This window comes from Chlamydotis macqueenii, chromosome Z, assembly GCF_036417535.1.
Source record: "Chlamydotis macqueenii isolate bChlMac1 chromosome Z, bChlMac1.mat, whole genome shotgun sequence".
Classification (NCBI taxonomy): domain Eukaryota; kingdom Metazoa; phylum Chordata; class Aves; order Otidiformes; family Otididae; genus Chlamydotis; species Chlamydotis macqueenii.
In genome coordinates, this window is record NC_141593.1 from 82,305,414 (window position 1) to 82,326,364 (window position 20,951).

At 56.1% G+C, this 20,951-nt stretch overlaps 1 protein-coding gene across 7 annotated transcripts in view; it reads right to left on the minus strand.

Moving 5' to 3' along the window:
- The window catches only part of PAX5 (paired box 5), a 123,009-nt gene that overhangs the window by 14,975 nt on the left and 87,083 nt on the right, over positions 1-20,951 (minus strand). For 4 of the 7 annotated variants that reach the window (XM_086770299.1, XM_086770294.1, XM_086770293.1 and 1 more), the window contains one exon: positions 13,504-13,605. The exons of the other annotated variants lie outside the window; for them this stretch is intronic. In XM_086770299.1, the coding sequence (XP_086626425.1) occupies positions 13,504-13,605 (102 nt within the window). The remainder of the gene's footprint in view (positions 1-13,503; positions 13,606-20,951) is intronic. 7 annotated transcript variants of the gene reach the window in all.

Consider the following 20,951-nt stretch of genomic DNA (forward strand, 5'->3'; position numbering starts at 1 on the left):
GACTCTGCAGCGTTTTCCTGGCGTGTCGGGGACCGCACCGTCGGCAGCGGCTTCTCCGGGGAGCACGTGCAGGAACACAGCCCGTGTGTACGGAGAGACACGCACCCTGATACAGAGCTGTCCACACGCGGGCACAGGTCCGTGCACGCTCTTTACATGTGTAGGGAAAAACAGGCTTGTCAATCCTCCGTCAAATCCATTGTAAGAATCCAGCGGATCCACGGATCAGTTATTATAATCTGCGTTTTCATACCACCACTATCTGTACACTCACCAAAAGTACACCTCACTCACGTCTGTAACACCCTGCAGTCACTCATTAACCCTTTGACGCCCAGCCTAGGTGCAGTCATCACCCCAGCTTCCACACCTGTGATTTCAAAATGAAATTAGCGCGTACACTGGCTAATTTCCCTGCACATCAGCAGATTATTGCAGTTGCAGCTGGCAGGCACTTGGTCACACTCAGAGAGCATCTCTCCAAACTTTCCAGTCCCATCAAGACTGCCAATTAACTTCTAATGAAGGTTCTATATAATTTTATGATCACACTGATTGGACAGTATTCCCCCTTATTTTATCTTTATATTAACTAGCACCCACTCAAGTATGGACGATTTTATTTTTAACGGTTCTGAGCAGGCTGTCATATTTTAAGAAAACAGTAACACACAGATTTTAGTGAGCTACCTCATTTCCGAGAAGCTGCGAGGTGCAGAGATCCCATCAATGACTAACGAGTTGTGGGTTGAGGTGGACGTACCTTGCTGTGAAGTCACCGTACTATTCTCGACCCGTGCTGCCTGCCATAAAATTTTAATGCTGCTTCTGACATATTTATGAAACACCTCACCCAGTCTTCGCAGGATGACAAAAAAGATTTACATCCGCAATTACTGCAAGCACGTCGGTTTTAGCTATGCGCTTTAAACTTTTGTACACAAAGGTATTTAACTTTAATACAACAAAGGGAGGTGCTGCCACAGAGCAACCACATTGGAGCCGCATTAGGGGAGATTTATCTCCCCGTGCTGGGAGGACAACTGCCCACTCATCCCCACAGACCACAGCGCTGCCGCGAACCACAGCCAGGAATTTGCCCCTTCCCTCTCCCGGCTCCCCCACAGACTCGTCTGTCATCTCCCCCAGCCGTGACGACGCAGACCCTTGGGCGAGAAGCCACACGGCCAGCGACACCGAGCCCATCGAGGCATGTGAGCCATGCCTGGGGCCTCGGCGTCGGCGCTGGATGCAGGGCTGGGAACACGGTGCCGCTCCGTGCCGGCTGCTGCAGCTGCTCGCCCCAGCCTAGCCCATGACTCGCCCCACACCTGGTCCGTGGGGCTGCCTGCTGCCCCCCAGAGCCACGGAGCGGCTGTCCCTCAGTCCCTGCCCTTGCGCCCAGGCTCTCCAGATCCGCACCCGTGCCGCCCCGCAGCGGACGAGGGCAGGTACCGCTCCATCCTCTCTGCCCCGGACTGACCGGCCGGCAGCACAGGCGGGATGGAAAGGAAAACTTCCAGCTCACAGAAAACACCAAGCTTTACAATACAGATTCATCCCAAATTGGTGAAAAAAGTGCCAAGAAGAACCCTGTGGGATGAAATTCTCCAAACCCTGTAATGGAAATGTTGCTTTTGGTTCAGATGAAAATGTCCCACTCCACGCCTCGTCCTGACTCCAGCCTTTTTTATAATTCCAGCCTTCGTAACAAGAATATAATGAGCAGTTACTTCCAGGAATTACACAAGTAATTCAGCTCGTAGCAGAAGTAGATGCAGTGTTATGAGCCACAATCACATAGCTACAGTGTGGAAACTGTGAAGTCTGGAAATTAAGCATTTTGGCAGCCTGATAAAGGTGCTTTGCTGCTGACATGGAAGCATCTTCAATTATCTGCAAACGCACGTGTGAAGGCGGGCAGGAAAGGATCTGCGTGGCTGAGGGAGCGTCTCCCCACATCTTGGGCATCCCCACCCTTGGTGGCCGTGCCAGACCACGCCGGCAGCCAGCCGCGGCTCCACCGGGACCGGGCCAGCAGCGCCGGCTACGCCAGGCGACGGTGAGTCCTGCCCTTTCTGCCAAGGTGCCAGCACCTCTGACAGACGGAGAAGTCTCTTCTCATGTAAACCCCCGGCATGGAGGAGCGCTCCCGGCTGAGCCGCTCAAGACCTCAGCATCATGGCTGTCTGCCTGCCAGACCACGCTTTCAGCGGGACTCCGGGCCTCAGCCGCCCCGGACTGCGGGTTTAGCACGTCGGCAGGGTCTGCTCTCCCCCTCGGGTTCTTCCCATCACTGCGGGAGCCTGTGCAAGCTCTGAAATACGGAGAGACGGCCCCAGCAGGGATGTCAGTTTTCCTTTCTGACACCAAACACAATGCAAATGAATGCCTGAGTGACAGAAGACAGATAATTTCTCACTTGATTTTCACAGCACTGCTTTGGTTTTACACCACATCCACGTTACAGTCATCCTTTTAATGCCGAGGAAAAGCATGTTAGCCGAGCTCAGGTCAATCTCCAGCAGCACGGCGGCTCGGTCCTGCAGCAGGACCGCCGCTCCGCCGGCAAACGTCTCGTGGCCAAAGCTGCAGCCCGGCCGGATCCAGCTGAATCAGCCACGAACTGTGCCAAGGAAGAGAACACGTGGAGGGGAAGGGATGACAGACGGGACGTCCCCTCCCACGCGCAGCAGGATGACGCTCCAAGTGAAACGTCTGCACGTGCTTGGAAGTTTTTTATTCTGCGGCAAAGCTTCCATGAGGCAAAGCAACCGCTGTTGCTGCTGCTGCCCGAGACCGACGGGATTTGGTGCACCTGCTGCTAAACGGCCAGCTAGTCAGGACCAGAGTGCCGATTTTAGTCTTTCTATGTAGGAATTAAGGGGGTTACACTGAAACTTCCCAGCTTACTCCGCAGTCAGTGCAGAGCATGATCCCAAATCCACTGCAGCCATAGGTGGCAGATGACTGATTTGCCACCAAAGCCCCTCAGTGCCGTATTTCATCCCAGAAATAAGCAAACATACTGTTCTTTCTGGAGAAGGATATGTTCTTCCCCATCCGGGTAGAACTTCCCCATCCGGGCTGTCCCTCTTCTCCTGGCACAGCCAGACAGCCCATGAGCAGGGAGACGTGTCCTTGGACCTTTCCCTGTGGAAATGGGAAAGTCCTTGGAGCACTGTCCTTCATTTTTACCGATGCATGTCATTCTGCTTTAAGTTTTTCACTTAGTTTGATTTTCTTTACACTACCCCATTTTGTTTATTTCGTACTGATCACATCACATTGCATCGTACCGCATTACAGTCTATTGTAATGTCTTGGCATTGTCACTTGTTTTGATAAAGTCTCCATGTGTCCAGAAACTCCTGGGAAGGGAACACTTAATTTCAAAATGCTTGATTTCAGTTTGTACCACAGACACCAGTTCTGAGTGCTGGAATTTACCGCAGGGCAGATGTCCAACGTTCAAACAGTGCTAACAGCAAGAAAAATCCCTCCAGCAACCGTTATACAGAAATCAAGCCTGAACTCTTGGAAAACAAGTCCACCAAGCGGTAAAAACGCTGAATTCAGAAGGAACACTCTGCAGGAGAACGGCTGCAACCCCCTTCCAAATCTCTGCACAGATCACTCTGCAGCAGCAAGGGAGGCTGCGGGGAGCAGGGTGCAGCACCAGGCTCACACGTTCCCCTGCCCACGCAAATTTCACTGCAGGACTACTTCGCAAGTGCTTCCTAACGCCAGGAAGCTGGGCAGATCCCGTCCGGCTGTCCCCCAAAGCCAGACACACGCGCAGAAACCCAGGCCTGGGACCAGGCGCGAGAGGCTGCCCTTCCCTGGAGCGCTCCGGGAGGGAGGCAGACGGGACAGCCAGGATCCAACGCACAGGAGAAAGGAGACGGCATCCTCCCCAGCACCCCCGCACAAGGAGCACTTGGCACCTCAGCTGCAGAGCTCGGATGGGATGGGAACACAGGATCTGCTCTCCGAACTGGCTGCTGCCTGCGGGGCGACACCACACACTCCTCACGTGGCGTCGCGCTGGCGTAGAGCAGCCGCGTCACACTCCTGCTCCCGGGCACAGCAGGCCATGAAATGCTTTCCATTCCGCTTACCTTGGGGATGGCGGCACTTGCTCGTAGCCGAACACAGTTTGTCAGGAAACCGCCTGACTGATTCTGGTGGCTGGGTCTGGCTCCTGCACGCAGCCGGCACGTGAGGCGCAGAGCTGCTCCCGCACCCAAACCATCACTGGCATCCCTGACAGATGCTGGGCACGGCACAGTGCCCAAAGCTCCCACAATTTGCTGTTCATAACCGCGGAACTTTGTAATCTCCAGTTTGTTTAAACTTTGGGTACTGACATAACACGAGGAGACATAAGCGTAAAAAAGGCTGAACACTCAGAAATCATACGGCATCCTGTGTGCTCTCCCATCGCCGCCACTCTGAGCCGGGAAACTCGTCATGGACCAGGGGGCTGAGTTCAGCCCGGCAAGCACAGCAGTCCGGGTCAGCTCCAGCCTCGCCCTTGCACCTCAGAGGCCACACTCAGGACAGCGGGCACCTGGACGGGCTTTTGGGTGCTCCGCTTCACTAACCCGAACCACAGCTTTATGAATCAGAACTAATTCAGACCTCACGGCTTCCTAATTAGCGTCAGCTTTTTCTTAGTGTGTTTCCGCCAACAGACCGTTGTCAATTAGGACAAAACCCGAGCAAACGGGAGGGGACTCACAGAGCATGCAGCAGCACGCCTCTGTGAGGAAACCCTCAGAAAGCTGTTCCAGCCTTCCCAGAGGAGGAGGATGCTGGTGCAGCCCCCAGCAGAGGGAGAAGACCCCGGGAGCCGCCTTGATGGGGGGAAATGCGTAGGGTGAGCTCTGCCTACAGAGCTATCGCAATTAACGAGGAGAGGGTGAACTTTTAACACATTTCCTCTGGAAGCACCTCATCTTTACATTTCTGGCTCCAGATATTTTGGGGCAGAGACTCGTGTTTGTTGTAGCTGCATGATGGAGCCCAAAACCGACTGACTTGCAGGGGACAGAAAAATCTTTAGTAACATAAAAACCAAGAACAGCAACAAAGGGCTGTTTAAATTCTCACTGCTGCTTTTATAATCGGCTGGGCAGAGCATCAGACCCGTAACACGGAATGAACCATCGCCAGGGAGCAGCCTCTGTGTCCAGCTGCCACCGGTGCCTCTGAGACAGGAGGTGGAAGGGTCCCACGGTTCCCACCAGAGCCCCGTCCCATCAGCTGTGTGCCCCCAGCCCTCTCCTCCCGTCCACGTGGGCGGCGAGCAGCCACGGTGCCGGAGGCAGCATCCATCCCGTGCCGACCGCACACTGCTTTGCCCAGCACAGCATCCTCCACAACGATGCCGCACCCGCTCCGTAGCCACAGCCAGGCCACGGGCCCTGAGCAGAGCTCCAGAGAAAAGGACCACAGACCCCGGCTGCCATGTCCCAGCGCCAAACAGCCCCAGACAGTGACGCGTTTTGCTGACCTTGAAAACCACTGTCTGAACAGCGCACTCCCCTATCCCACGGGCAGCATTGCTCGGCTGCCGGAGCACCAGACCCCACACCATCCCGGGGTGGGCAGGCTCCGAGATCTGGCTGGAAACCACCCCCCCGCCCCACGGCCCCCCGGCATCACCACACGCCGCTGCCGGCTGACGCGACTGATTGATGTGACTGAAGGTAGCCAAACTGTCACTCAGGAGGTGCCCCCTTGGTACCTCTTCTGGCTGGATCTACTTGAGGGTGGGATTGCCTGAGCCGCTCCTGTCAGGGATTTCAAAGGGAACAAGCAGCTGAATGCGGATCTGACAGCTCGGCCGCCGAATTAGGGCTATTTGCATGCTAATTTCCACCGCGCTTAACTCACTGGCAGACCTGGAGCGAGAAGCAGCCCCTGCCTGTTTGGAACAATGCTTGACTGATCTAGCTGCCTTAACGAGCAAATTATGGTAATTTTGTTATTACAAATGCATAGAAATTTCCAAAGAGTGGAGCAATACAATATGTTTTCTCTCCTCCTCCTCACTCCCAAATTCGGACCCTTTTGTTTATATACACTTCGCCGTGCTTACTTATGTTTAGAGGCGCACAGCATCCCAGCGCCACGGGAGGGGGCAGAAATTGTGGCCGGAGCAGAGGGAGCCCGCAGAGCAGACGGGACAGGCTCCGCTGCTCACGGGACACGCGGGACGGCGTGCTCAGCTGGTGCAAAGCCGCCGGGGGCCGCGGCTGTCGGAGGTCGGCACTAATTGACCCCAGCTGAGGATCGGGTCTGTAAGGGGAAGGTGTGGGAACAGCAGAGCTAGAGGCTGCGGGCTTCCCAACATTTCACCTTCTTGCCCTCTCCAGCCTGATTTTTAAATCAATTTAACGAAATAATACCTGAAAACATCATATTGAAAAGAATATAAATTTTATCTGTATTCTGTGCAAGTGAGGTAATTACATTCCTGAGAGATCAACACCAAAACGTTCCTCCAGGCTTCCAAGATCCCGGCAGGCCCTCTTTCAAAATGTGCACAAACAGTGGATAAACATACACCATTGACTTAACTGCTTCATTATTAATTAAGGGAATCATTTGTCAGTTGATTTGCAATCTGGTATTTCCCCAAGATGTTTGTGACAGCACATCACTTGCTCCATCATACGTTATGAAACTTCCCAGGGATTTGTCTTCCGAAACTACAGAAGGGTGGGGAGGCAGCTTTGTGGAGCAGCCCCGGGCCTGGGATAAAACAGTAAATTGGTTTAACCCGAAAATGCCACGCATCAACAGGTTGGTCCTGCGGCAGCGAGTCTTCTGGCTCTGGCGGTGGAAGCTGTGGGTGCCTTTGTGCGCATCCGAGGGGTTAAGGTGTTTTTGGGGTGCTCCGGTCAATTGCTGGGTTTGAGCTACAGGAGCTGCAAAAAGTCACAATCCTGGCACAAAACAGTGGATGTCCATAATCCGAGCAGAGACACATCCCTGCCAAAACAGCAGCCTGAAGCAGGGGAGCAGATGGCACATGGACTTTGGAGTCACCTCCAGGCTCCAAGGAGGAAACTTGCAGACTTCCCACTTCCCCAAAGAAACATCACGGTTTATTTCTCATTCACTTTCTAGGGAAAAGGGCCGGTTTTCCTTTCAGTGTCACCGGCCACAACAGCGTCACTGCCCAAGAAGCCAAGCAGCTCCAGCTTTATGCTGTACATCGGAGGAGGACGCGGCGCAGGCTCTGCCATCCCACGTATCGCAATTCACTCCTCTGCCCCTGTGTTTAAGCGGTTACCTCCCAGCTACCTCGCTTTCAAATACTCACTGCTCTACCCCAGGAGATTATGAAATGCCATGGCAAAACTTTGGCAAAGGCAGAGGCAGAAGAAGCAAGGTAAATGCAGAGTGCTGGGGGGGACCAAACCCCACCGATCCCTGCCGGCTTCACCCCGGAGCTTCTCCTCCGCGCTGGTACCTGCTATCCACGAGGAAAAACCACCTCTGAAAAACGTGTATTTTGTTTCCCAACAGCATCTCCTTCTCTTTTGCACGTTAGGACTCACATCTTCTCCTGGATAAAAGATTGCTAATGACACTGTTGCTATTTTTGACGCTTTTCTTTCCAAAGCCCCGTTTTGAATGTCACTGTTTTCAGGTCCCTTTAGTCGGGTAATTGCACATGGACTCCATATAAAGGAAATTCATTTGTTCAGGGTCACTGCATGGTTTTTCATTAAAAACAAATTACTGATGTTCAGAAAGGACATCTGGGTTTCGAGAGTCCCATTAACGGCTATATTTTCAGCATCACTATTCCGGACAGTCTACCCTTTCCTGTCACCCGTGCAGGTCCTGCCAGCAGAGGAGGGGACAGGGTGAATGACAGTCTCGGGGAGGTGAGACAGGGCGGCAGGACAGGGGGTTCCATCCCCGGGGACGCGGAGAGCGAAGAGGGGGGGAACAGGAATGGGTGGGCAGGGGGGGGGCTGCTGTTCGAGCCCTTCTGACACAAGAACTGGAATAAATATGTCAGTGAATGACCACAGCTACTCGAGCATGATCTACATCCAGCTCAGCCATGGCACCGTGAGCCTGACGGTGAGGGTAAGCAGAGGCTGAAGCTGGAGAGGGGCATGGTTTGCCCAAGCCCCTGCCTGGCCCAGCCACGCGAATGTTGTGACCCACCCCTGGCCCTGACGGTGACCCGAATGGGACGCAGCTCCTGGGACGGCGGTCCTCAGAGCAGGCTTGCGCTGGTACCGCTCCTGGGTCTTCCTCTCTGTCTCCCTGCCGATGGCCACCAATTTCCCTACACATGGGAAACCACCAACCTTCAGAGCAGCCCCGCAGACAGGAGCAGGGATTCGTGGAGAGACACCTGACCCCGCTCTGGAAACAGGCTGGTGGTGTGTGGAGCATCCAAGGACCAAGACAGACCCCAGGCAAGCAGCACCAGTCCCCAGCAGCACCAGTTCCCAGCACCACGCCAGCCCCAGGCAGCAGCGCAGCAGAGCCCACAGAGGAGGAGGAGCGGTGCTGGAGAGAAGGTCCAGCCTCCCAGGGCGAGGGCAATAGGGTATCGGCGTGCTATCCGTGACCAGCAGACCGTTGCTTTAGCAGCTGCGCTCCCTTCCAAACAATTCACCTCAGAAAGGGCCCTGGGTCACACACATGGGTCACAGGGTAAAATGCCTGCCTTTCCCAGTGGTGTGCTCCCAAAGCCAAATCCACAAACGCAAGGCAGTATGGAGAGCAGAGAGAGCAGAAGCTGCAAGCAGGAGACGGGCCCACCTCCACCAGAAGAGCCAAACAGCTCTGCCTCTTGGAAACAAGCGAGGAAAGCCGGCTGGCACCCCGCTCCCAACTGCAGGTACCGGTCGGGATGGAGAGGGTGCGGTGTGCTCCTGACAACGGGAAGGCTGCCGGGAAACCCCTGCTCTGTGTTTCTAAAGCCACAGCGCGTTAGGGGACAGTCACAGTGTGAACACACAACAACAGCAATGTCACATTATTGGAGATAATTCCTGCCTACAGCACCTCATTAACCTGCGGGATCCTGTGCCCGAGGCGGTGCTGAGACCACGAATCTAGCAGGAATCAGCAGCGGATTAAACCTCTGAATAGATAATGAGAACATACAGAGCGCCACAGAGACAAAATAAACATTTACAAGGGATATAGACCCTCACGCTTCAGGGCAGAAGGCACTAGGTGATGGGGGTTAAAGAGAAGCGTCCACTCTGGGCCAGCTGCCCCGGGACCTGCCGCGTTCCCCTGAACCAGCCGCGGGCAGGCGAGGACGGCAGGCAGGCAGCGGCTGTTCCCCGGAACCCACAGCTTCCCACGACTGATGCCATGCGGTGCTGGTGATCTCCTGCCTGCTCCCCACACCATGAACACTCACCAGCAGTCACCAAATTTATGCTGGGTCCACCCTCTTGGTTTCCTGGAGGAGAGGGCGAGTCAGGCATGGAGTGTGGGTGGAGCGGGGATGCTGAGCCAGCGGCCGGGAGCCGGGGCCACAGCGGGGTGAGACCGTGGTGAAAGGTGGGAGGAGGAACGTGCAGGGTGCTTTCTCCCAGTCCCTGTGCAGGCATCAGGCACTGCCCTGTGACAGGGAGCTGTCTGTACAGTTCCCCCCAGCCTCTGAGGGGCGTTCATGGCTCTGTTGCTTAATGGCGACTGAGGTCTGGAGCAAAGCTGTCCCACCCGTGCTCCCGCACGGACTGCCGGTGTCCCTGCTCTCCAGAGAGGGACCTGTTATCCTTCTGCTAACAGCCGAGTGACTCCATCTCTGCTCCCAGGACCAGGCAGAAGCATGTGAATTCCTGATTCTGCAGCACATTTCCAGTGGTGCCATAATCAAAACATTCAGTCACAGGATGATGGGGCATTTCAGGACGGAAGGGGCTTCAGGAGGTCTCTAGACCCTGCTGACAGCAGGATCAGCCGCGACAGCAGACCAGGATGCTCAAGGTGTCACCCAGCCCAGCCTTGAAAATCCACAGGGATGGAGACTGCACAGCCTCTCTGAGTGACCTCTTCCACCGCTGGACCCTCCTCATGGGGGAGAAGTTTGGTGACTTTCCTCAGACCTCATCTGCATCTTGCTTGTTTCAACTTACGCCCATCGCCTCTTTGTGGTGGGGGGGCCCAAAGCTGCACTGGTCCCACTGCGAGCCCACGAGTGCCAAACAAGGGGGATAATCCCTTCCCTCCAGCTCCTGGCTGGGATGCTGCTGGTCGCCCTCACTCCCATGCACACTGCAGGCTGATGCTCGGCTCCCCATCCACCCGCATCCCCAGAGCCCCGCGGGCAGCCAGGCAGTCCTCGGCCCGTTTTGTCGCCCACTGCTCTCTTCCTTGGCGCAGGATTTTACCTTTGCCCTTGCTGGACTCCACACTCCTGCCCCAGCCTGCCCAGGTGCCTCCACGGGACAGCCCTATCCCGGAGCGTGCCGACGGCGCTCCGCAGCGCGGCACCACCTGGAAGTCTGACACGGCGCACTTGGTCTCGTTTGCGGATGAGGGTGCTCACCAGGACCGACCCTGGCCATGCCCTGCAGCGCCGCGCTTGCCACCAGCCTCCAGCTGGAGCGCGGCGTTGCCCACCGCTGCAAGCCTGACCACCCAACCCGTTGGTTACCCACCCATCCACCCATCCATACACACCGCAGCATTTCGCTTGCGTCCTGGGCCATGAGAGCACCGCGGTCTGCCGGAACCGCAGGGCCTCTCAGAGAGCTCCTCTCCTGTCGCCGTTACGGGGCGACAGCCACCAAAAGGCAGAAGCGTGCACAGCCCGTGACCCGCAGCGGGGACGCGTTTACGGGAGCCTCAGGCGACGCCAGGCCTCAGCCCGTAAAGCTCTGGACTGAAACTGAAGCCACGTATTTGCTTGTTTGGGTCATTTAGAGAAAAGCATTTTATTAACTTATTCTCTGGACCACGGCAGCTGTTCACGACCCACATAGGGAAGGAAATTCCCCACTGACACGCACGTCCCTGTTTTTGCAGGGAAGGGAAGGAGGAGACCTGAGAGCGTGGACGGGGCAGAGGGGACCCAGTCCCGTCTGCATCCTCGCCCGCGCCAGAGCCAGGGAAGGACGGGGCTGGCAGGGGACGAAGCCTCTCCTGCCCGGATGAATGCTGGAGGAGCTGGGGAAGAGAGACGCACAGAGCAAGAAGCTAAATCCACACAGCTCCCGCTTCCAGCTTGGAAAAGCCGGGGAGCGGGACGCCCCCGCAGACCCCCGGCAGATGTGGGAGGGGACGGGTCTGCCCACGGCAGCACAAGCGGCGGCGGCAGCAACAAGCACGCAACAAAACACGGCCTGTGTCTCATCGTGTATACATTTCTCCCACGTCTCTAAGCACTTAACTCACACAATTACTTAATTACGAGCAGGAATTCATGGCTAATGATTAAAATTCTTATCAAAGAAGCACATTTCTAGCCGCAGCTCCAAAAACTACGACAAGGCAGCAGCAGGCGGCGAAACGAGTCCCTGAGAACTGGTGCAACAACCAGGTGCTTTGCTCGGCGCAGCGATTCGGCCGTGTCAGAACAAGCGTGGACGTGCCAGCGGCACCAGACCCGGCCCGTCGGCTGCTTCTGGGTCAGCCTTCCCCAGCAAGGCTCCGAAACCGGTCCTGCAAAGGAGAGGAGTCAGGGAAGGACTGAGAAGGTGTTTCAGATGCTAGTTAGCAAATTCTCACTTAAATGAGAAGGCGAGCCCACAGGAATCACAGCTGACCTTCACACCGGCTGGAGCAGAAGGTTGTTATTAAAGGAACCAGCGAGAGGAACAGCGCAGTTATTCAATATAATGGGTCACACCAGCCTATGTGTAGTTAAAAATAAAATCTACTACCTGGGAAAATCAGCTCGGATGACTCTCCATCACCGAGCCCCCCCTGCGTCTCCGGCTGAGCACCGCCAAGCCCCACGTCCTGCACTTTAGCCATCCCACCCCGGCAGCTCCCGAACAGCCGGTAGCTCCCGAGGTACTGACCCCCCAGCACCCCAAAAGAGAAGGAGGAACAAGTGTTCCCCTTAGCCGGGGAAGGAACTGAGGCTCACATCAGATTTTCAGAGAAAGGCGCTCTGAAAGACGGTGGCAGACTTACAGACATCCCCCGCCTGAGGACGGAAGAAACGTACCAGTAACGGCGTGAGGGGTGCGTGTCCGTGAGAAACGGTGTGAAACAAGGCCCAGACCGCACGCTCCCTCCAGACAAGCCTTACTTTCAGGTGTCCACTTTTTATTCTCGCTCCTCACAAAGTGCATCTAATACCCTCGCAGCAGCTGTTTCCAAGATTACGTTTTATGGGTAAAAACCAGTTTCTACACAACCCATGACCCAAATTCCGCAGCCAGCTTCTAACTCTAATACACAAGGAAAATGGCTGATTTTTTTCTTAACTCCTTAGCAATCTGGTAGAACCCAATTTGCAGAACATAATCAAGGCTGGTAACAAAGATTAACCCTGAGAGAGCCTGGACATCAAATCACCGTCACCAACTCCCACTTTCCTGTTATGAGCATTTTGTTCTAAATCGCCACCTCCCAGCGCCAGGTGATCAGATACAAAATCCCACTTCGGGGCATTTTCCCCAGGAACACTCTGGCCTCGCTGACTGCAAAGAGCCAGCTCAAATGGCCCAAAGGGCTTGGGAGGCAGCAGGGGAAAGAAAGAGAATCCCCAAGTTACCACTGCTCTTCAAACCATACGATACTTAGGGGCCAGATTCGTTATTTTTAACGTACGTATTTGTACCTCGGAATGCCGCTTTCCCTCGTGGCCTGCAGTGCCTCTCTCACATCCAGGCTGAAAGCGGCAGAGTGTGGGGACAAAGCGACGCGGCTGCCCCGATGACGTTACATGCCTGCCCGCCCCGGGTGCCCGCACGCCCTCCGCTCCCGCTGGCCATCAGCCAGCTCGTGCCACCCTGCACTTCTCACGGAAGGAAATTACAAAACGCAGCGTCCTGAGGACAACGCAGTGCCCCGCAGGGGACAGCCGGATGGGCACGGTTTTGCTCAGAGAAGTGCTGAGGTCAGGACACGTCCATCCCCGAGGGCCAGCGACCTCGCCACGGGGACACAGCACAGAGGGGCACAGCGCGTTCGGAGAACACGGGCGGGTGAGCGCAAGAGTTGTGCCGAACGGGAAGGCCCTGGCACCGTCCAAAACAGGGTGGAGGAGCTTCAGTGGAGGGCTTCCACTGAAGGGCGGCTGGGGGCTCCTTCAGCTTCCCTGTGCAAACCATTTGCCTTGGCAGCCCACAGCCTGGATCACCTCCCGCGCCCGGGAGCCTGCTCTTCCTCCACTCTCCCCTTCCCCTCGCCGCGGCCTCTGCCTCACGCTCACCGCAGCACAGAGCATCCACAGAGCGTCACGCTTTCCTCCTGAAATGCTGGCTTTTTCCTTCCCTTTTGTTTCCCCCGCCCCCCCCCCCCCCCCCCCCCCCCATTTTGAAGACTCACCAGGCACCATCCCTGTCAGCGCCGGAGCGGAGTAGCTGCCCTGTCCGGCCGGGGGGACGTGCGGAGGGTATCCTGGGAGGGTTGTGCTTGCCAGCTCGCGACCTGAGGAATCAAACCAACAAATCACCACGTGAGCATCACGACGAGCGGACACGGTTTTACATCTCCCCGAGCGCCCAGAACACAGCCATGCATTTGTCATCACAGCTCTGCGAGGACCAGCGTGGGATTTCCAGCCTGGCAGGGAGGGGAGGCACAGCTTTGCTTTCTCTATAAGCTGCCACGAAGCTCCAACGAAGTGGAAGACGGGAGGGGAAGAGCAGAGCTCTGCAGGGAGAGGAATGTGCCCGCCTGAACTCCAGCTGCTCGCCCCTATTCCCAAGTTCCTCCAAAGCTCAGATTTGTAAAGTCAGAAACAGCAAAACGTGAAATGACACTGATCTTAACGACACTTTCCCAGAAAACTCTCCAGAAAATTGCAGTGCACGGGCTGACGGTTTGCAGAGATCTAAATACAATGCAGGATGCTGGGTTTATCTCGTATCAAAGCCAGTTAAACAGAAAAAGAACAAACACAAGACACTGCGATGTGAAGAGACTCTAAAATACAGTTTGCTGTGGTGAAAAAAAGGTCGGATTTGCAGACGCGTCTTTTTGTTCAAGGACCCACAGGTCGTCCGTGGAAACAACATCACGGAGAGCAGGCAGTGGGGCGTCCCCCACCTCCCTGTTCCCCTGGACCAGGGGGCTGGGGCCGCTCCCCTCACCCTCCTCCCAGCACAGCCCCAGCGCCGCCCGTGACACACCACCACACACCGAGCGAAGACGGGAGGCGCAAACCACGCAGCTGGCAAAACGCTGCAGAAGGGACGTCCCGATCCTGCCCTGACTCTGCTCCTGCATGGGGATCCTGGGACAGCCGCCGTCCCCGCAGGCTGCCGCTGCCGCAGCAGGATTTCAGGGAAATCACGGTCTGCTGCGGCCACAGGTGATGTGCAGGAGAAAGGGATGTTCCTGTGATCCCACCAGCAGGGAGCCGTCCCTCACCACAGGGGGAACCCCAGAGCCCGCCCATGGTCTTCTCCTGGACGCCCACGGCATCCTTGTGCAGATGACTTCTCCAAGGACAAAGGGCCCTCAAAGAGCGGCCAGGCGTGCGGCGGCACATGCCCTACGACAGCAGGGATGGGCCTGCAGCTGGACGCCAGCGCTGCTGTCCCCTCACGGTGACGCCCACATGCGCTGCTCAGGCCACCGCTCTGTTGTGGGGGTCTGCCCGACCCACTGCCCCGGCACAGGACAGTGCTGCTGGCGGTGTCCTGCCAAGCCACTCCTCCAGCGGCCCACAGGAGCGAGGGGACCCTTGTGGCGGGGATCGGACCCTCTGGCCGAACTGCGCGCTCAGAGGCAGCGGCACAGCGCGGCCACACAGCTCTGAAAAGCAAAGCGCGTGCTTTGGGCAGGAAAGGGACCCTGGGCCGCAGTGAGCCCCCGGCCCCGACCTGAAGGATGTGCCCCTGCTCCTCTAACTCCTGCGCGGCAGGGACCGCTCGGGCTCCAGCTGCCTCCGAGATCCCGCTGGCCAAAACCAGCTCGTTAGCTGGGCAAAAATAACTGCGAGCACAGCCTCCTTCAACAAGACATGGCATGGCAGACCAACAAGAAAATTTATGTGACTTTGTCGATTTCAGCTCCACTGACAAGAAGTGCACAGATTCTCACCTTCAAGTGATTCTGATGTTCAAGTTGTTTTCTGCAGGCATTTCATTTTGTGACAGTGGTTCTTTCAAGTCTCTCAAGCTTGCAGAGGTTGAAACTAAATGTTTTCCCATGAGCCAAAACCATTTTTAAAACTTTTTTGTTTGGCAGAGATTTTGAGCCATGATTTCATTTTGAACTGATCTAAAAATAAAACTTTAAAACCCGTTTTTTGTTACCATCAAAGACACGAGACCTCGTCTGATGGGATGAGAGATGGGAAGGCAAGTCATTGCAAATTGCTGCTCACCACCCCCGGGTCATGGCCACGAAGCCCGCTTCCCCCACCGCCCCGCCAGACGGAGAGGTCCATGCCGAAACGCTCCAGCAGCGCCTGGCACGCAGGCATCGCTGCAGCGATCTCTCAGCACATGCCCCACTTTCCTCGGCGCTCTGCATCCACAAATCGAGATGCCTGCCGTTCCTCTCAGGCCCTTCCTACAGAATATTTATGGTGCATCCACATCCTGAAAGAATTTAAGGTTCAAAACAATTGATTAATTTGCTCCGCAGTTCTAGGGGGAAGCCGGATCCCTTATGGAAGGGCATCATGAATTCTAATTATTCAACGTAGGCAGAAAATGTCTCTTTTACATTAAAATGTTCTCCCCTTGTCACTGCCCTGCTTCCTTCTCTCCCACACAAAATTAAACTCTGATTATGTCCTCTCTACAGCCTGGGGAAGGAAAAAGTATCTGTGATCTACTTAAATCTGGTCGCAGAAGCAAAGTCCACCCCCAGCGCTGGCAGGGAGCGCCAGCCCTTTGCTAAGAGCTGTCCCTCAGGCAGAAGAGCGTCTCACAGCCGGACCTGGAGCCCGCCACAGACCCAAGAAGGGACACCACTGCTCCTCCCCTCCTCAGCAGCACGGTGTCACCATGGAACGGCCCAACGCCTCGTTTCCCAAAGGTGCCCAAGTCTGCGGGCAAGCTCCTCCTCCCAACCTGTCCCACACTGACCACTCTCCACTCCTCACTTTCCAATAGCTATTAAAAAAAAAAAAAAGCCTTATAATTTATTTCAATATATTAAAATATGACAGTACTTTTTCACTTTCTCCAAAGCCGCTGTCACACTCAGCATGGTTAGGATCAATGTCAAGGGCACTGAGCAGTGTAGCCACCACGGGTGACACCAAGAAAAGTAGGATCCCAGCTTCTCCATAAACCCAGACAACATCACTCATGGTCTGTTCTACAGGGCTGATCTGGTTTCCACCACATCCCATTTCCAAATCAAACGTTCTGCCATCTGTCGACACATCTTTATGGCAGGGTCACGGCAGCCAGGCCTCAGGCAGCGGCTGGGAGGTGCCCAAAGGGGGCTGGCAGAAGGTGACCAAGGGCACAGCCACAAGTGCTGCAACCTCACCTCGTCCTCTCTATTGCATCCAATGTGCTTCCTCCCAGTAAAAGAGTAGAGCATCCCCGTCCTCTGTGAGATTTCCCCCCAGTATTGGCAAGCTTCAGTGACACTGAAATAATTTATTTCAGAGAAACGCTAATAACCCCGGCACGAAGAGGATAAGAAGCAGCCTCCAGCCTGAGGTGTTCCCACCCCACTTGTGTAAGCAAAGCAGCCGAGAGGAAATGAACATCTATGTTTTAGCAGTGGACTATGGAGACCTAGAGACCAAGGTCCTTCAAGACGCACTTACTCCTAAACACCTTTGGTCTGAGCTTTTTTAAGGTTATTTTAGATGCCTACAGTTGGAGATGGGGCACAGGTGGCTGCGCGCAGAGCTGCCTCCCTCCTTGCCTCACCAGGCTGGTGTCGTGCAGGACAGAGCAGCTCAGGTGCCAGCTCCAGCCTATGGAGAGGCTCAAGTGGAGGAGAGCCTTCCAGGACTTTCCAAGAACAACTTCTGCCAACACTATGAGGCCACTGCCTAAAGCTTCAGGTACCCACACACCTTGCTGAGTCTTGCCTGGAGTGGCCTCGCCATGCAGGGGCTGGTACCCCAGCAGCTCTGGTACCTTCGGTGGTATCTGCTGGCCTGCCGCCGGCACCTCTCCACGACGGAGGGAGCACACGGCGGCTTTTGTGCCCATTCAGCCTGGAGGAGGCAGTGGGGTGAAGGAGCTCCTCTTTCCTCCTCCCCCCCCCCTCCCCCGACCTCCTCCAGGCCATCCTGGTGAGCTCCTCCATGGCCTGGAGAGCATCTCCAGGGGGTTCACCAGCAAGGCAGCTCAGACCCTTTGCTCATCCAGCCCCCGGAGGAGACATGTCTTAGGGGAGAGGGTCTAAACGACCTGTGTGAGGGAGGTTGTGTTCAAAAAAACACACCATCTACCATGCTTGTGCCACTGAAGGGAGCACAGGTCCATGTTCTTCAAGTAGGGTGTGGTGAGACTGGCAGTGTCCTTCCCAGGATGGAAAGCACATCCCTTCCCCCATCATGGCCGGGTCCTGATCAAGCTCTTTCTCCTCCATAGGTGACCTTGCCACAGATGCTTCCCAGCACATCGGTGAGTGAAGCTCCATCCCTTTGCCTTCTGCAGCAGCTGGGACACCCCAGGCCCAGGATGCCAAGGCCAGCAGGTGAGGATTTGGAGCCTTCGGCTGGACTGAACCTATTCTGGAGGCTCAGGAGAGCATCCAGCAGCCAGGTGTGATGCTGAGGAGACGGGCTGCCACCACATGAGCGTAGTGTGCCGCTGGTGACACATGGCACACCACCTTCTTGCAGCATCCTATTTCCACAAGCTAGAGAGCAAAGTGCACCAGGACAGCAAGCAAGCCAGAGACTGGTTTGAAGCAGGTTGATGGAGATAGGATTGAAATAGTAGTATCACCAAAAGTGGTGTCTGGACAAAAATGGGATTATCTGCACTCCACAGCCCTTGCCACAGCATCATATGGATACAGGCAAAGAACGCTTCTTCAAAAAATGAAGATGCAGAGCAGAAGAGACTTGAGGTCAAGATGACTGGAGAAGCCTCCAGCCTGGAAACGGAGGTGAGGAGCTTGTTCTCAGTTTTAAGTGCTGCTGCAGACAAGCTGCTTTCCCTCTCCAAGCCTCAGCCTTTCCATCTCTCCAATGAAGAGACAGGCTCACCACTTCTTCAGTGAGCTGCTGCAAGTCTGATGGAGTAAAAGTGCTGCAGGATGCTGCGCAACGTGACATCTCAAGCACTTTTCCCAGCCAGGTGTGCCATAACAAGGACAGACCGGCCAAGCAGCCCCTCGGGCAGGCAGGCAGCAGCACGTGGTCACAGCATTGCCTTGTGATGGCGCGGAGCCGCGCAGGAGGGGACGGCACGGGCTCGGGCATGGGCAGCGTGCTTCCCTGCGGGAGCTCTGAGCCAGCCATCCCACGGTGCCAGGGCTGCCCTGGGGATCCGAGCACCAAAGCGCTTCGGTTCCTCCGCAGGAGCTGAGACACTGCAAGGGTTGTGACACCCAGTTCTGCTCCAAGGAAAGTGCTCAGCCTGGAGTCCCTGCTCTCTGCCAAGCCCCAGCGAGCCTGTGCGTAGCCACCGCCACTTTAGGAAGCTGCCCGAGCCGCTGGGGTCACGCGCTCCTCCGGGGCGTCCCAGCGTGGGCTGGCACAGCGTGGCAGGATTGCCTGCAAACGGGTCCTGGGCTGAGGGAGCTCATCCCAATGGAAAACACCCAACACCGTGCCAGCTAGAGCTGTCTGGAGAGCTGCTAGGGCTGGGGCCTGCGCGGCTGCGCAGCGAAGGCACCCCGCGGGATGGGGACCACCAGCACCCCGGCTGGCATTGGGGAGAGCGGAGCCAGCACCTCTGGCACAGACGCTCCTGCACTTACACGAGCATCGCAAGCTCACTACCAGGATGAAAGTTGCACTTCCTTTTCAGTCTTAGGCATATCCTTGCCAGAATTAATCCCGCATTACTCCAAAAACCAGAATATGACGATGTCGAACAGGAACAACACCAGCTGGCTCCACGGACCGGAGGGCGCAGCGCGTGTCAGCGTGCATGGCCCTGCACACAGACGAGACGCGATGGAAGGCTGTCCCTCCGTTCACCAGGAGCTGGCAGCGTGCTCACACTGAAAGCAAATCGTAATTTCTCAAAAAAGTGCAAACAGTCATTTTCTCCCGTAAAATAAATTCTTTAGCGGCCAGCTGCAGGAGAGGCCAGTGACGTCCCCCTGAGCCGATGTGGCAAGCAGCGCCTGGGCACCGGCATCGCCCCGACTCCAGCACAAGCTGCCCACGGCCGGCCGGGGCAAAGAGCAGCACGCGGCAGACAGGGACTCTCCTGTCTCCAAATCACGGTGAAAAAAATGCAGACATTCTTCAGTTCACCTACCTTTTTTAAAGGCGGCAAAGAGCATCTCCAAGTGTGTCTTTGTACACTGCTGTGTGTAAACGTGAATCCAATTAACTTCAAATTTAACTACTAATGAAATTATCTCACTTTGCGATCAGCCTAGCTCTCATCCTGGCAGTAATTAACCACTGGGGGTTGTCACTCCCGACACATGACACCAGGGCTTCCCCAAGCTCAGGTGCTCCAAACCCTTGCAGAATTCATTACCCTGACAGTGTGAAAACCCTTCACTGCCAATACCGCAGGGCACCAGCGCGGTTTTTTCCCTCTATCTAACTGATTGCCAGTAACAATATGAAAGAAATGAGCCCACTGGAGAGGTAATTAATTACTGCAAAGGACACATTAGAAAATGCAGGGGGTTCAGGTGGCGGGGAGGGGGCTCACAGAGCCCCTTTGCCGCAGAACCGTCCTCCGCAATAGTGGGGCCAGCGATTCTCCTCTCCGAGACGCACGGCAGGCCGCATCGAGGGAAACGGCGCCCACCACGCGCGGGAGCCTCCACGCGCCACTCTGTGTTACAGCAGACACGAGATTGCCACCAGCTCAGGAGCGTGGCCAACGCAGCAGTGGTGCGCTGGGTCAACGGGGTGATCCCACCTCACCAAAGACAACGGCTCAACACCAACAGGTCGGCAGTGTTGGAAAAGCCGGCCCAGCCGTGCTGGCGAACCCCCATGCGTGCTTGCTCTCGTAGCAGGTGCCACCGCAAGGTGTTAGCATGTCCAAAATGGCCACGCAAGGCAGCACGCACCCCACGGTGCTCCACCAGCAAAGACCAGCATCTCCCCAGGGCCCACCTCACACCCCACACCCTCTCCACCCCTGCCCAAAGCAGGGACCCCCAGACCTGCCCACCCGTGCAGAGCAGAGCTCCCCCGGCTCCACGTGGCAGCTGCCACCTCATCGGACCCCGCATGTCTTTCCAGAACTCGCACAGTGCCCGAGACCCCGCAGCGTCACGGGAGGATGGTGCCCGCCCCAAGGTCTGGTTCCTGGCCCTGGCACACGGCACCGCCTTCGTCCAGTGCCCAGAAATGTCGGCAGCCGAGGAAGGGACCTGGGCCAGTGTTGCTCTGCTGCCAGGACCCCCAGGGACCGTCCCGCTGCCGCGGGAGCCACGTCTCCGACACCGCCGGCACGCGTCACTGTCAATGGGCTTCAGCCACCCCTGCCGCGCCAGGCACCAGCTGCCCCAGAAATGAGGGGATGGGGCCTCATAGCTAGGGATGCATTTGCTTAACACCAGAGAAAAGGAAAATAAGCGGCTGGCAGAGATGGTGTTTTGGGAGCCACTTCATCTCTGGAAGCAAACCCAAATTTACAGCCTATTTCAGTCAAACCTGTTACCAGAACGGACTTCTCTTCTGAAAAAAAACAGATCCT